This window comes from Dysidea avara, chromosome 1, assembly GCF_963678975.1.
Source record: "Dysidea avara chromosome 1, odDysAvar1.4, whole genome shotgun sequence".
NCBI lineage: Eukaryota > Metazoa > Porifera > Demospongiae > Dictyoceratida > Dysideidae > Dysidea > Dysidea avara.
In genome coordinates this window covers 23,372,477-23,390,062 of record NC_089272.1, presented here as the reverse complement: position 1 = coordinate 23,390,062, position 17,586 = coordinate 23,372,477, and the positions used below count along the sequence as shown (strand labels likewise).

The 17,586-nt window shown below is 36.8% G+C and overlaps 1 protein-coding gene and 1 long non-coding RNA gene across 5 annotated transcripts in view; both read right to left on the bottom strand.

Annotated features, from left to right (window-relative positions):
* Window positions 1-17,586, bottom strand: part of LOC136259769 (uncharacterized) — a 33,258-nt gene that overhangs the window by 9,167 nt on the left and 6,505 nt on the right. The window contains exons 3-8 of the mRNA XM_066053307.1: window positions 12,846-13,582; window positions 6,010-6,295; window positions 1,972-4,088; window positions 1,400-1,433; window positions 923-1,234; window positions 835-869 (exon numbers count right to left, since the gene is read on the bottom strand). Coding sequence (XP_065909379.1) covers window positions 1,083-1,234; window positions 1,400-1,433; window positions 1,972-4,088; window positions 6,010-6,295; window positions 12,846-13,582 — 3,326 coding nt within the window. The 3' untranslated portion in view covers window positions 835-869; window positions 923-1,082. The remainder of the gene's footprint in view (window positions 1-834; window positions 870-922; window positions 1,235-1,399; window positions 1,434-1,971; window positions 4,089-6,009; window positions 6,296-12,845; window positions 13,583-17,586) is intronic.
* LOC136249115 (uncharacterized) lies at window positions 8,352-11,638 on the bottom strand. Of its 4 annotated transcripts, none has more exons than XR_010698056.1 (4): window positions 9,682-11,638; window positions 9,300-9,378; window positions 9,152-9,241; window positions 8,352-9,104 (listed from the first exon to the last, which is right to left on the bottom strand). It is a non-coding gene; the product is annotated as an uncharacterized lncRNA (long non-coding RNA). The 4 variants fall into 4 exon arrangements; XR_010698058.1 differs by lacking the exon at window positions 9,300-9,378 and having other exon boundaries at window positions 9,682-9,968; window positions 10,043-11,638; XR_010698052.1 differs by having other exon boundaries at window positions 9,300-11,638.

Genomic DNA, 17,586 nt, shown 5'->3' with positions numbered 1-17,586 from the left:
TAGCAACTGTTACTAGGCAACAGAAATTCAACAAATAACCACCGCAAAAGATCAATCACGCTTAGCAACCATTACCTAGCAACCGTTACTATGGTCTCAAAATGACTTTTACCTTAGCAACCATTACTAAGCAACCATATTGTTGTTGTGCCTTGGGCATGTATCACTATGGTAACAATAGTTATCAAGTCGGACATTTACTTCTAATATAAATACACCACACTATTTTAGCCAATCAAATTAGTATTATAGATTTTTGTCAAGGGACCTTGACAAACAAGTGTAATACTAATTCTATTGGCTAATCGCTTGACGTATTTCAATATAATACGTCGAGCTGCTATTGAGAGTACTATACAGTAACACATTCAGTTGTTGGATTATTATATATATATATCTTTAAATAAATTGATAGCCACCTATTGGAAGCATTTAGGGTCATACTGAATGCACTTTTGGGCTTGGTTATACATATAACCAATACTTCCAAGGTGTCATGAAGGTATGTAAAGCTGGTTTTTGGTCAACCTTTTTGTGAGAAAGTGCAAACCTCTATTAAATTACTGTCTAATGTAATTATTTGTTGCAGAGGCATAATTACACTACATTTTGCTTTATTTTATTTATTTATTTTTTTTGCCCAAAAACAAATATAAAACTCTTCAAAAAATGCCACACTGTAGTAATATTCGAGGATACACTGCTAATCACACTACCATTACTTTTAACAACGTATTCTGTACTTATGAACACAACTTGGTGCTACTAATACTAAGTGATGACCTATAGTACGTCACTTTAAAACAAATACTATCATTTAATCAAATATATTACCTTAGGTAGTCGTGATGTAACATCACCTTCACATCCTACACAGGGATACAGCTATCAGAGAGTACCTTACTGTACCACATTACCATACCTTTAGCCTGTAAAGATGACTCCATGTCTTTTGCTAATGCTTCAACTGCAATGGTACAACGTGTCTTCATTACATCAAGCATTACATAAAAACTTTTAGTGTATCCAGCTTTCAAAGGCTGTGCAATATAATCCAGTAACTTCATAATCTTCTCTGATTCTCAATTACATGATTTGATATCAGATGCATCATCAACAGTGATAACTCTATTTGCTATGAGGTGTGGTATTAGTGTGTGGACATTGAGAACTCTAGTCAATTTAGAATAATTTTCTGTAAACACCGTTTCTTCTGGACATTCTTTCAACTGCCCTGATAGAATACATATAAAAGTCAAATCTATGTGTATAGCAAGTAAAATCACATAATATGATGTAGCTGGTGGTACAATACTGTATGTAACAGATGCTTAGACGCTTATGTACAAATACACACACACATGCACATGTGTTATCATTTTAGAAATACAGATCTTACCAGGAAATCTAATTTGTAGCTTTATATTTCGTACCTGTACAAAAAAAGTTTAAGGCATAATGTAATGTACTTGCAGCACATAGTGTCAGTGTCACTGTTACTGTGCTAAATATGCTTTTTATGTGTGAAGGCTTAACTTCAAAACAGTTTTCTAGCTTATTTTAAGTACCATTTATTGGTACCACCAAAGTATGACTGGGTTAGAGCCTTCTTATAATTGCTTGAGCATGAGTATAGTGACTCAGTTTACACCGACATGTGGTAATGTTTATTTCACCAAATGCAATTTAACTTGCTATTCACCGAAGTTTACCCCCACCAAAGCTTCCCACTATACGGTATCTCTTTGTTGCTTGAGCATAAGTAGTACACTTGGCATATATTGTTCATATTGTAACACAAGATATTGAATACTCAAACACAGCTAGTGAGTCTCTCATAAAGGTAGCATATACATGGATGGAATCATATAGAGGTTACATTGTGGCTTGTGTAGTATGGAAGTTACTGAAGGACTAGCTAATAATGTTATGACAGGTCAACTTGAACAGACAAAGTATAAACCCTCCTACCTGAGATGTTCTTGGATTTTCACACCACAGCTTGTGTGATTTTAATTCAGTCGATTCATGTTTTTCACAATGCAGTCCACGAGGAAGAAGTTTTTTCCCAGTCATGTGATCTGACAATAGGAAAACTAAGCAAGGCTTGGTTTTACAGTAAAAACCACACTTCAGATCAACTTTATTACATGATTGTGAGCTGATTTGCTGAAATGCAGTGATTACTGTTTGTTGGACATCAAAATGAATAGACTCAGCTTCCCCTTCATATTGTGACTGAGTTACTTTAATTTCTAAATGAGAAACTTTGTCAAGCAATAAAATGTATTGTCCAGACTCAACACAGAAAGCAACAAAGTTGGAGTAAATGCACCTCTTTCCATGTAGTTCAACCTGGAGTCTCCAACTGTCAACTTTTTGAACTAACTGAACAATTAAGCAACAAAATACTCCTCTTGGCAAAGTACCAGAGTTAAATTGTATAACAAATTCAACACCATGAATAGGTGGCATAGATTTTAACAAATCAGATTCTTCATCCTTGTAGGAATCTAATATTGCCAACATCAAATAGTCACTACTTTTTTCAGTAGGATATTGTGTGATGATGTTTAAATATTTGAGCAATTCAAGGAAGAACTCAAGTTTAATACCTCCCAGGGAATCTGTATTGATTTTGTCAATTAAACATTTACTGAGAATACCTTTTGTTTTCAGATTATTCACAGTCTTAAGATCTACAATTGTTCTATCAAATGAACAACAAACAAAATTCGTTAAATTGGTAAAAAGCCATTGTGGATTACAAATTACATATTCATCCATGCCAGGAACTTCATGGAAATACAGCAAAATGCCAAATATGTGATGAAATCTCAATGCAGCTTTAACTTGTATTTCTGCAGTATCATCATCACAACCTGGGATCAAGTATTTGTACATTTTCACAACATCAGAAATGGTCATGAAATGACTTTTCTGTTTACCACATACAAGCCTGATTTCCATTTCTAATATCATCCATGTTACTGGTACTTCATAGGTAGCCTTTTCGTCCATAATGGCTTTGATCTTAGTGCGTATCCTATCTACTATTGTACCATCCAAAAATTCTGTCTTTCCAGCAACTGTATTGTCCACTGTAAACAACACTTTTTGGTCACTGCTCCAAACTGATACACTATCACTGGGTTCTAGTTGTGCAATCAATTTTTTTACTTCTTTGTTAACTTTATCAACGTCCTCTTCTTTAACCATGTCGAGGTGTGTTCCCACAAAACACAAATGAGACTTTTGATCTTCATTACTTTCTGAAGGTGGTATTGGTAGTACACCTGGAAGGGGAATATCTTTGACCATGGAATCATTCAGCAATGCAGTGAGACATTTTATCAAATCTTTGTTGGTGTAATTCAATGGATATGGTTCATAAGACTTGATACCATATCTATAATGGTGCACTTGTACTCGCTCATCAAATCCCTTAGCTCCCAGTACATGAAGCATATTTAAGACAACAAACGTAACAGTAGCTGAAGTATTAACAGCTGGTAACATGTTTATGAACTGTGGTTGACCACCAGTGTCCAGTAATGTGAGGATGTCCCATACTGGAAGTGGCTTTTTAAACTCACTTGTAAGATTGGGAGACTTTGAGTATAATCTTTCTTCTGTAATAATATGCTGTGGTATTTTTAATGGTGGTTTACAACTTTCTGGCTGTGCCTTTGGTAAATCAGTGAACCTACTATCTTTATGAGAAGCTGTTGGTGGTTTTGCAATGACAACAGTACTTTCATTGAGTTCCACATATTTTGAATCATGAGGCGTGGGTTTAGACAGCAACTTATAATGAATACGTAGTTTAAGTTGATGAAGTTCTTCAGCTGGATTAAGATCAACCCACTCTGTCCCTTGTATAGTAGCCTTTCTTGCTATCATGATTTGTTGAGTGTTGCCAAGTCCTGTACTATGGTACTGATCTCTAAACTTTTCATTTTTAAGAAAACGAACAAAGCTGGTTTTTCCAGCCCCTGATGCTCCACAAAATAAAATTTTGGCATGCCGTACCTTCATTGTATAGCCATCTTTTTTTGCTTCATTCATCAACTGTATTACTTGCTCATCTACAACAAAAACCATACAATAATGGGTCTACTTAGTTCAGTACAAAGTGTATAAGCAAATTTCACAAAGTATACTTATATGTGTAGTTACTATATCAATTTACTACATATTACAAGTACACAAAGTACTTATGCAGGTAGTGTTGTCAAGTACAGTATACAACAATTATAATGTACAAATATTATGTTAAAGCATTGGCACAAATGCTGGAAGATAAAGCATGAGGTGTGTGGCCAAGATAATAAAGCATGAAGCAAAGCTGAGTGCTTTATTAATACCAAGGCCAAGTGTATAGAATAAGCAAGGCGATGCAGGGGTGTATGCAGGAGTTTTGAAAAGGGGTTTCCATTGCAGTTACGTGCTGTTCTATTAGAGTGTTAATATTGCCTGACTGCTTTATTAGAGTATATGTTGCTATAATACTACATAGTGCTATGTACCATGAAGCTACCTAACTTCAAAGGCAAATTCCAGGGTACATATCTCATAAACCATGGCTTGCCATGGTACATTTAAGTTAAACCATGGCCTTGATATCTGGTGAGGGAACGTTGGTTTGTTTTTATAAGAATCCTGGCAGCATTCAATTGTGGGAGTTTATCATTGCTCACATGATGAAAACCATGAAGCCGATTTTCCATCTTACAGCACACAGACAGAGGCGATTCAACTCCCTTACCACCCTATGAGTTGACAAATGAAAGTTCAAGGTGAGAACTAGTGTCATGGGTAATTTACAAGCGCTTCTCCGCGTGTTTGATTACGTACCACGCCCACTTTTCGTATATCATGAGGTAACCACTCTACAGCGAAGCTTACCCCTCTAGATGTTTAGAAAACTGTGTAAATAGTGTTTAAGTGATGTAGCAACTTCAAAACACTTGTAAAATCACTAAATTGAATGTTTCCGGGATATCCGTAGGATTTGCCCGTTTATGTTAACAAACGTAGTCACAACGTTAGTTGTTGCTGTCCCATAATCAAATTTCACAAGTTGGTCTATGTAATGAATTCGGTGATCGGTCTCGTATTGATTTGGGTGATTAATTGCCCGCAGGCTGCTGCATCGGCATGGTACATATCAGTTGTATCACGTGCCCTCGTGATTTGCCTGATATGTACACCCTCGAGCTTGGGTGTACATATCAGGCAAATCACTCAGCTACATGATACAACTATTACTTATTACAGTTTTATAGGTCCTGTAATTTTAAAGCATTGCAGGGGCATACCCAAGGGTGTTTCCAGGGGTTTCAAGAAATTCTTTTGGATTTTACACAGTGTTTGGAAAATGGAGAAAGTGGTACTTTAGGTTTCCAGAATTTTGGATTCATCTACACTTTACATCTCTTATCTTAGTTAAGCAATGGTGTCTCACATAATAACATCATCAATTAAGTGCACTAGTACATAAAACACACTAACATTACAGCTTACATACAGGCAGAACTGGCTGTACACTTACAGTACATGTGATAAAAGTAATTATAGTGCATCCCTGTATTGTAGCTACACTATAACAAATGTTTTAGTTAGTATATTTATTAACACTAGTTTACTAATTGGTGATGCCCAGTTGAAACCTGGGGAGTGTTGACTTAGTTGCTGTCATGCATAACATCTACCTCTTAAGTGTAAACGTTTTATAAACTACAGTTCGTGGACTAAATAGTACAGTTCACACCTGAACTAAAACCATACCAGCATTTTAGATAAGGTACAAATCTTGTATATAGTTTGCGTGCAATATTCCATAATACATGTACTTCATAGCTATAGCTAGCTGATTAGCCTGATTGTAAGATTAGACAACAACTGAGAGTGGATGTATCTGCACTTGTATAATTTATAATTAAATATAATATAGTTCAAGTAGCACTACATCACCTATATGGATTGCAGTTTAACAAAATTACATACCTTCAACAAATTTATAGTATCTTTTACCAGACTCTGTTACATATTGTTTTTGAATGTTGAATTTAGCTATTCTGTAGATAGCTTTAGAAATTTTTTTATCTCCATAGCTACCAAACCGTCTTTCTTTGGTAGTGCTATCCAGCTTTACTGTTACTCTACCACCCACAAGTTTTGTAGAACGAAGATGATCAAGGACAGAAAGAACATTATCATCACTAGTATCAGCCAAGTAGATAGCAAATCTGTAGAATTTTGGTCTTACCATTTCTGGGTAACTAATAGACACCTAAACATAATTGCAACAAATATTACAAACACATACAGTAAGTATGTAAGGCCACTGTTTAATTTTAATGCTTTTCTGTTTTTCATCAGTGCCCGTATGTATTTCCATTGCTACACATATTTCCCCATTATTAACCATTATTAGCAAAATATTGTGAGCATGTACAGTTCAGTTTTCAAGATTGTTGCAATCGTACAGTAGCTACCCCATGCGGTGCAGCCTTATTGATTTGAAAGATTTGTGAAATGAAACCCTCTGACACTTATCTGCAGAATTTTACGAGTAAGAAATTTAACTGACCTGTCACTTGAGTTCCAAGGACGACTATATATGTCCCTACATTTAAAGTGGACCAGAATCTTGTGGTTGTAAAGTTTTAGACCATATGCCCCAACTACTAGGGATGCAGAGACAGAGAGTTGAGGTATGATAATAAGCTGTGTTGTGGCAAGTTCTAGGATAATGGATAATGGTAATGACCTGCCCGCCTGCACAAATTTTCTGATGAAAAACAGAATATCACTAAACAGTGGGCCAGGCCTAAATAGTACCCCACTTAATATTGTAATTAATTCTTACCACACAATAATAGGTATCTGCAAGTAACTCAGTTGAATATAATATATTTGGTTGAGCAGAGTAACACGAAGGTACTTATTTTGATCAGTATATATAACAAACCTATTTAAGAAGTGAAATCCACGAAGGTTGCGGCCTTCAAAAACCTGGATGAAAAAAGTTGTGAAATCAAAGGTGGTGGCCATGAAATGGTTGCAATAATGTTGATGATAATAAATTTATTTCACAACCTTTTCATCCAGGTTATTTTAAGGCCGCACCTTTTTATACAGCTTAGCTGTTTTGCATGGATTATTACATACTTTAAAAATAATCACCTTTTTTGCAAAAGTTTTAGAGCACTTGGCCAGAAAACAACATTACATGAAACAGCTGCAAGGATCATTGACAGACAAGAATATGTGCTACTATACGTTGTTTTCTTTGCTAAATGAGTTTCGGAGCTCAATAACTGACAGGTCATGTAATGAAGTTGAAACTATCAGCACATTTTGGGTAATTCCCACTTAAGTTTGAAAAATACATGTCAATATGCACCTGCTTATGTATATATTGTTAACTACATCACTTTAATTTGTTGATGTATAGTGGAACCACATGCATATGCAGGGGATTCAATGTGTATTAGCTCTCCATGCATTTGATGTGATTCGATTGTAAATGTGATTTTTTTTCCTGGGCTAGATGAATGCCCTTGCCACCAGCACTTGGATAACAACAGCGTAAAACAAAACTATACAAGGGCATCAGCATTAAGCCTGTCCTGGGAATAGGCTGAATCGATGCTAGCCATTACAGGACAATGCACAGAAGATTCATACCTCCTCAAGCACATGACGGCACCCCTTAAGAGACAGAGAAGCAAAATAAACAGTGACTATAATTCATCTCTCACTTGTCAGCCAACATGGAAGCCAGCTTCTTGTACATTGTGGTAGCAGATGGCCCCATACCACCACAAGCAGAAAAGACATGCCCTCTCAACCTCCCTCACACTCTCATCATAAGCATACCTATTTTCTTGCTCATTGGTTACATATGCAGTCTCACCAATTTGAAGTTTACATGTACATAATGTAGGTATGTAGCTAAGCAATATTAGAACACTAAACTGTTATTATAGACCATGTGCAACCTTGGGAGTGGTCCTCTTATAAAATTATATGCACACAATAAGAATCAATTTGATGGCAAAAATGTATGCGCTCTGTGCTAGGAAAATTTATAAAATTTTGATGCAAAGGAATTGCTACTATTTGATAAGTTACTAGGTAATACTGTAGCACTCAATATACAGTACTTACATGTGCTGTGGCAAGTTATTCTGTTTAACCCTTTCCAGACCAAATTAACAGGTGAAAAAATATGCGTGCTTGATGTATTGATGGATTCACAACCTTGTATCTCCCAAATTGCGTGCTGGCTGTTAAAACGAACTTGTACTAACCTTGGCCAGGTCTTCGACGAATAACCAGACCAATGGAAAACCAGAACTCTCCTTGTAGTGTTAGACCTTCTTCTTTTCACGGTACAGTAAGTTTTTTGCATCCTTCTCTTTACGCGTTTGTTTCTCCTGAAGTGTTTACCCTATCAACAAAAACTAACTGCCATCTTGTCGAGTATAATGTGGTGAATCCATTGAGTAACACTACTAGCTTTTTCAACCATGAATGACCCATGAAAATTATGGCAATATTTTTCATGGTATATTCATATGTTGCACCCCATGAAATTTGAAGATTTCATGGGCTATGAAAAACCCATTACACATGAAAAAGGGATGAAATATTATAATGAAATTGTTGTGAAATTTATGTGAATTCAAAGCCATGAAAAACGCATGAAAATAGATTTACTGTATTAAGCTATGAAATACCCATGAAAGACCATAGCAATGTAAATAGCATGGTATAGACATGAAAGTCCACCATGAAAACCATGTGAAAAACCATATTAATGCTATGAAAACATATTGCAATACGTGTGCTAAACACCAATGAAATATGTATGCTAGTGTCAGGAAGTACTTATGAAACCAATGCAAGAAAATGGGTTGCAGGTGCACAGTACATCCCAGCTGGTGAGTGTATGCTGCTCGTTGCTATTCCACTTCTGAATCAGCTTGTCTAGATCTAGCTACTTGACAAACCACTGATGGATTGCAATATGCCAAAAAAATGGTTCCACTTCAGATAGACTGTACGTCATCCACAATATCTTTGAGACTTTACTACAATAAGAACTGTAATGACAATTATACTCTTAAATTAATGGTACCTGCATATATGGAGTTCACCAGTTTGTTTTCATTGCTTTGCTGTTTATGGTGGTTGCAAAATCACGCAATTGCAAGCATACCTATGACACCTGCATATTTTGCGCATGTTAATAATGACATAAGACATTACATGACATGCATTAAAACCTCATCATGATATTTCTGGATTTAAATGTGTTCTTATTATCTCCTTGCAGGTATAAGCAGCCAAATAATGCTGTCAAGTCTGCAGCAAGAAAGAAGCACAGTAATACTGTATGCTGCTGTATGGCTAGAAATTCTTGTAGAAACAAAACCTTCTAGGCTTTTTTGTATGATAAATAACCAAAACTTTGAAGGGATGGACAGATTGTCAGGTTCAGTACACAAAGTGGCAGATAGCAACAAGCAATAGGAATAATAAAAATGTGAATTTGTACTGACGCGATGGCACAACATTAACTGATGACACTTGTAAAATCAATGTTGATGAGGCTAGACAATATGCAAGAAGAACCAAAACACAATAAACACCACTATAGTTTTGTACCATCAAATGAAGTTGGCCCAGGTGACATCCTGCCAGCTTGAATCTTCATGAACACTGCGTGACTAACTCATGGATAATGGCTATGACTACAATAGACTCCACACAAATACTTCCGCAGCTGCAGCATTAATTTGATGGTCCATTTATTCAGTAGGATTTACACTTCTTCAGGTCAAGCCATATAAGCCGGTCTGACACTCTCCCTGTTACAATTGTCCACTGTTGCACTGTTTCCCCTTCATTTCACGAGGCCGGGAACACTTACGAGTAGTAAAACATAGCTGTACCTATGTTGAACCAAAGCGGCGACATGAATCATATGACTGCGACACGGCGGCTGGCGACTGACGACATTAGCTACCTGAAGAGCCAGTCTACTAGAGCAACAACAGCAAATTACCACTTCAGTATCTTTGTATCAGCTCGAGAAACACGCGGAAATCTGATGCGCTCCACTTCCACCTGGCTACTCCTGTTGTTAAGAAATAGTTTCTATGGTAATTCTGTTTGATCTAAATAATGCCGCGCAAGTTAAAGAAAGTTTTGTTTAGCTGATAGTCAGTTGTTTTCAGGGTGGAAATCGACGCATAAGTGCTCTGGCAGGCATCACTGATGTTTAGTCCCAGGCGCATCACCTGGCCCTAGAGCGGGTCGGCCGTTACTTGCTGGTGCATCTCGAATCCGGACTCGTAGCTAGCTATACTCCTGCACTCTGCTGGACACGGTAAGCAACTAGTCTCTCGTAGTCCATCGGCTCATAAATTGCACACGCAGCATTCCCATTTTATACCAAGGGTTTAGCTTTGGTTCACTAAGTCTATCGTACGTACCTGTACGCCTGCCGGGCTGGCTACTGATCAGCTATCTATTGTTAAGCCCTGGAGTAGAAATCATGGCTTTCAAGGTAAGTGCCGGCCTCCATTAGTTTTCTTCATAGAGAGTATAGTAAAACCTGGGTTTATGGTTTCTTCCAGACTGATCAGATCTTCCAGACTCTTCCCTCTAGGGGCACTGACCGTAGCTATGAATATAGTAATTAACATTGAGCATTATATCCATGTATAGTGTTTATGTGTGTGTATGGCTCACTATACTGTATGTACGTAGCTACATCATACATATGCATTCTCACTCCTGGACCTTGCTTGATCTGTAGTGAAATCAAAACTTCAATGAGAACAAACACGGCATATATATATATAGCAATAATTAAATACAAATTGCACATTAACAATTATATATCCCTTTATAGGAATTTCATGGATGTCATATTAGTATTTTGGGTAATTCATGGCTGAATCATTGGTAGAGGTTGGTTATGTGTAAAAGTAGCCAGGCGTTTCATAAGAATTTCATTGGTAACACATTTCGTACATTGTAATTTCATAGCCAATTCATTGGCGAGGCTTTGGCATGTTTAAGAAATCAACATATTTAACATGTTATTATGTCATAGGTGATTCATGGGTATATGCAGAAAGTGCTAAAACTTTCATGGGAATTTCATTGGTATCATATTATCGCATTGTACAATTTCATAGCTTATTCATTGGTAAAGGTTTTGGCATAGAGAACAGTTACATTGATTTTGATGTAAAATTCATTGCATTTAGACATACCAATGAAAAACCGATAGAGCTTAAGTAATAATATTTTCATGGGTTTTTCAAGTATTTCATGGGCTTTTCATGGATTTATCATTATTGAAAAAGCTAGTAGTGTAATGTCCCAAGTCCGTGCACGCAAGTATACGGAAGTCATGGCTGTTATAAATTCGATTACGAGCAACGTGTTTGAAAACTGAATCGCCTTGTTGAAAACCGGTTTGTTTACCCTTTTCCCCTTCATCCAAACGCTTAAACCTATATATCCCCGATTCCCCATCCATCAAAGAATTCATTAAACTTTATCCCACCCCTGTACCTTGAAATGTGCGGAAGTTACATTCGTTAATGTAATTGTGTGTAAAAACCGGGTCTTTTAGGCCCCTGACGGGCTGGAAAGGGGCCTAATATAGCCCTTTCCAGCCCGTCAGGGGCCTAATATTAATTAATTACTTTAATTAAGAACGGTTATGTATGTGCAATACAATTGTCAATACTTTTAGCCCTAACCTTTCCCACAAAATATCATGAAATTTGAAGCTCTAACAACTTTATACTATATGAGACTCTGCCAGATATGAGTTGCATGGTCTATAGTAATAGCGTAGATTTGGGCAATATTTAGACTATGGCTTGTAAGGCTCTGGTCACTGCCGCAATGGCAGCTTCCTGATCCAATTAGTGCTAAAATAACTCACTGGAATACAATCATCTTTATAATACAAGAATGCTTTCTTTACACTCTAGCAATGATTTCTGATGGCTGTTGTGACCGGAATCCAGCAAAGCACGTGACACGTGTGACAAAAAAACTGTCACAGGTATCTACCCGTAGGTATCTATTGGATTTTAAATACCTAATTAACGACTAAACTTCAAAGCATACTATGTGTGCCATAGTCTAAACTAAAATTATGAGGTGCTTCAAAAACTAAAACTAAACTACAGAAATTTTCAAAACCTAAAACTTAAAAGAAATTTTGGTTCTAAAACTCCTGTAAACCAGGATACTAAAACTAACTAAACCGCCTGTAAATTGAAGGATCTTTGATATTGCAGACAGTATCAGAAATATGTGTGGAGGTTCAGTATACCCCACCCTGTAGAGTTGACAGATGGTATCGTTGTATTGCATCTCATCCACTTTGTTTTGGAGTGCCCCATCTGCTGCAAGAACTGCTACCTCATTTCCTGCTATAGTCTCACAGTATTCTTGTTGGAGAATAATAATATTAAGAAGACAGTTATAAATACTACTTTTACCATCCATATAAGCACGAAAAGGTAGGCACATTGAAATGGAAGCTGTGTCTATGGACAGTGACACGTGCTTTCCCATGTACTTTGCACATGTGTATATTTCAAAACTTGCTGTTTGCAATTGAGGATTAGCCAATCACTGGAATCATCTTGCAGACTGTTTCAAAGTATACTAAGGATTACGTACACACAACATGTACATACATAATACATACACACATACATGAATAGGTACAAACACATAAAGATAGTACATTTACATACACGGATACATGGTCACTGCATATACACATACGGTACCTTAATATCAATCGTTGCAGGGAAAGCCGTCGTTATAGAAACATGCAGTGAGTGCACATTACCAAACTCTTTTAACTCTTTCCAAACTGATTTTATACTGTTGTTATCAAAGTACATTTCGCCAGGTGAAAAAATCATCAATTTTCCAGATTTCTCAGTAACTGGGGCACGTTCAACATCATTTTTAAGTAGAGGATAGACATTCATTACAGTTGGATCATCACTTTCTTTAAAATAATTAGTATCTAAATAAATGAAATCCCTGACTGCTTTTATTACTGAACAATAAGTATATTCAATGTCAGTATGTTCCATGATTTCAGATTTTTGTGGAAAGCTGGGGTCTAAGGATAAGCAGTAATATGCTCTGTGATAACAATACTGATTGATAAACACCACTATTTGTGTTACAATGTGATCTGGAATAGTATGGACATTTCGAATAACTTCAGAAGGAATTTTGAGGATTGAGCAAATCTGTTCGTTAAAACTGGGTGGAAATCTTACAGCAACTGATTTGCAGCTGTTTTCAATTAAAATTACAACATAGAAATACTTTTTCAAGCAACTGCTACTAAGTATGGCATCTAGATCTCGCTGTTTTGAATGAAGACTACCATAGTCTACTATCAGAATGTTACGCAGATCTTCGCGCTCCTTTAAAAAGCACAGCTCCTGAAACATTGCATTTTCTGAAGGTTTTGCTGGTGAAAACCTTTTTTCCATTGTGTAGCTACCTGCAATACAGTACATTTATATGTGTTAACACATATGTACACAAGTACACAGAAAAAATTGGAATCTTCAACTAGAGTAGGGACCATAGCACATCGATAAAAAGTACTGAAACAAGCTGGAGTAGTGCATGATATTAAATCACAGTAAAACATACACAGCAGTATGAATCAAGAACTGATTGTAAAGCACCTCTGCAATCAAAATAGCCACTATGAAAAATACAGATGATTTCTGTTACGAAGGGAAGCCATCACATGCTACCGCCAAATCGACACTGTTCGCTGTCAACAAAGATGAATGGAACACAAGGGAGGACACTGGTAAGTCCATGAAGAATGCATTGTACATACTGCGGTATATGCCAAAAGGCACCTCTCAGGCCAGAAATTGAGGCAGTAAAAGGCACCTCGAAGTGATGTCGAACAGTGAAAAAATCAAGCCCGTAGCCTTAGCCATTATCGAGTTATGCTTGCCTGAATACATCAGTCAGTCAGTTACTCAGTCAGTAGAAAATTCCAGTAAATAAATATTTTTAAAATTCCGTAGCAACTTGTTGAAAACTTTTCGGGTCGATCCGAAAGCTTGTTTGGGCTTTGTTTTACCTAACCAATACTGCCTCATCGTCGTCAGGGAAAATTGAGGCTGGTTTTTGGGTGATGTTATTTCATAGGCCACACCTACTCCTTTATGGTCCCTACTATACAGTACTATTGCACTGTATGATAGTCAAATAGAGACATCAGACAAATTAAGCATACTACAGTATTTCCATATTATGCATCCACAATGTAAAGAATAACCACAAAGCAACACAAATAATATATTCTAGAACAATCTAGAGTTTCCATTGAAAGATGTATGAAGCAATAAATTCAGTAAACCTTTCATTTATAAAGTAGGCATTAAATGAAGTGAGCAACTGACAGAGTGGCTAAGGGAGTATGGAGGTCTCTGATTCAAATTCTGGACAACTTTATAGGTATTTTTGTATATTTTTAGCCATGGTGATTAGAGTATCTCAGCCCAAAGATTTTGCACTTTGTTGCTTTTTGCTTGGTATCATACAGTACAATAGTACCATATAGTAGGGACCACAAAGGAGTAGGTGTGGCCCATGAAATAACATCACCCACAAACCAGCCTCAATTTCTGTGATGATGATGAGGCAGTATTGGTTAGGTAAAACTAAGCACAAACAAGCTTTCAGATTGACCCAAAATGCTTTCAACAAGTTGCTATGGAACTTTAGGCTATGGACTTGATTTTTTCGCTGTTTGATGTCGCTTCGGCCTGAGAGGAGAGGTACCTTTTGGCATACCGCAGTACATACAATGCATTCTTCATGGATTTACCAGTGTCCTCCTTTGTGTCCCATTCATCTTTGCTGACAACGAAAAGTGTCGATTTGGTGGTAGCACGTGATGGCTTCCCTTCGTAATGGAATTTGTCCGTATTTTTCATAGTGGCTATTTTATTAGCAGAGGTGCTTTTCGAACAGTTCTTGATCCATACTGCTGAGTAACGGGTTGAACATAGCCAACAACGAAGCGTAATGAATACTTCACTTTTCAGATGATAATTGATATAACTGGGACACGCGGCACCATTTCTTTCAGTATGCGGGAATTGCAGAAGTGCTTTTAGAACAGTTCTTGATTCGAATTGCTGTGTAACAGGTTGAAGAACATAGCTGACAACGAAGCGAAATGGATACTTCACTTTACAGATGATAATTGATATAGCTGGGACACACGGCACCATTATGCGTGGGTTCATCAGTCATAATAATTATTTACAAGAAAAGTCAACAAACAAGTACACAAAAAGTTTGAAATTTTCAACTAGAATAGGGACCATAGCACATCGATAAAAAGCACTGAAACAAGTTGGAGTATACGTAGTCTGTGATAGTAAAACAATAAGAGGTGTTATATCCCTACAGTGCTCAAGATACTGTAACGGAAATGCACAGTAGGGATATAACACTTCTTATTATTTTAACGTGATTTAGTATCATGGACTACTCCAACTTGTTTCAGTACTTTTTATCGATGTGTTATGGTCCCTACTCTAGTTGAAGTTTTTTTGTGTACTTGTAATATGCAGTGCTATAATATGGCTATATGTATACATCAATTTTCAGTGTTGGGAGTAATGCGTTACATAAGTAATGCGCTACGTAATATTATTACTTTTGTGGTAACAAAGTAATATAACGAAATACACTATAAAAACAGGTAATATAACTCAAGTTACTTCACTTACAAATGTAATGCGTTACCTAAGTAATATAGTTACTGTAACGAGTCTAATATTACATAATATTATTACTACAAGTAACGAAGTTACTAATCTCGTTAGTTATCCTCTGAGTAACGCCTAGCCACAATGAAGTAACGAAGCCTACTGAATGAAGCTTATTCACCAGCTTCTTACTTAAAACCACGATTTGCACATTGTCCAACAACGCAATCATGTCACGTGATAAAGTGGTAGTTTCACACGTGACAGTTTAAGGCTGTGGACACAAAGTAATATGATATGTAATATTATTATAGTTACTTTATTTTATGGGTAATATGTAACTGTAACTAAATAGTTTAGTTGCAAGTAATATGTAATATGTAACTAGTTACTTTTACAAAGTAACTTGCCCAACACTGTCAATTTTCATTTAGTCATACCTGTAACTGACAAAAGATTAAAAATGTCAAAACAATGTCCATTACACTATAAACATTTATTGGATATGCAGCAAACTTGATATGAAATTTTCATTTATGTCTTAGCCAAACATCAAGACACTCACAATATACGCTTTGCAAAACCACGCCTTCCTTTTAAAAACCATAGTAACCGAGCCCCCACCATTTTCATTGGGGCCAGAGTACATAGCGGCGTATGGCATATTCCTTTATACTGCTTCGCAGCACTGCGCAGCACTGCTGTTTAGTTCCTTTTGGAAAAGGAGAAGTGTGTGTTCGGGAAATGATGAAGTGTTGGGTGAACCGAACTTGGAAATCGACACCCAGTCACTGCTTTTGGAGAATTGAATATCTGGCCGTGGTCAAAGAAAGTTGTTTCGATTAAAAATTTTACTCTCCGCAAGTTTGTTATCAGACAGAAGTAGTGAAAACTTACTGTGAGTGTAATATACAGCTCACAAATACTGTCTTCTGGTATTCAATGTGTTGATTCAAGCCACCAACCCCCTCCCCCCAGCCGATCACACTGGACTATGACTTACCCTTGCCACTAGTACTAGCCAGCTACTGTAAGAATATTGGAATGATTACTCTGTTGTACTTGGTGGAAATAGGAAAAGCCAGGAGCACAATACATTAAGTTCGACATTAAGAGACTATCCAGAAAAGAGGAAGGGCTACATGTTAAGTCAAAGTGAAGTGTAAAGCTGTTAGTGTACAGTGTGGTGAGTACACATACCCCTCTTGCTCTAACGTATCTGAGGATAGCATGGTGTATCAAGAATGACAGACAAGATGTAGTGTGGTACATCAGTAGACACTAGTACTTCAGGATATGATTTTTACATAATTTCTATACTCGTCATCAGTTTTAGTTGTGTCATCATTATGCATATGGCTATCTCTGTACACTCACAAGAGCACTAGCTATGTTATATGCAGTATATGAAAAGGAGTGAATGACTAACTACTTTATGTGTTATAGAAACAATTGATAATTCCACAGCAGCTACATGAAAATTAATGAGGATGGCATATTGGATGGTGCTGTTGTTGGCAATATCACTACTTGTGCTGCTGACACATATTTTTGTAGATCTCCAGATACTGCTTTCAAACAGCTTACAAGCTGATAATCCAAACATTATGCATAATTATATACAAACTTTTCAAATATTAATTTGATGTTTCGTTCAAAAGATGTATGCATATACCGGTATGTGGAACAGAGGTCTTGGTGACCCACAGTGCTTACATGGCAATACTCTCTGATTTCTGCAATTGAAAATTCACACTCC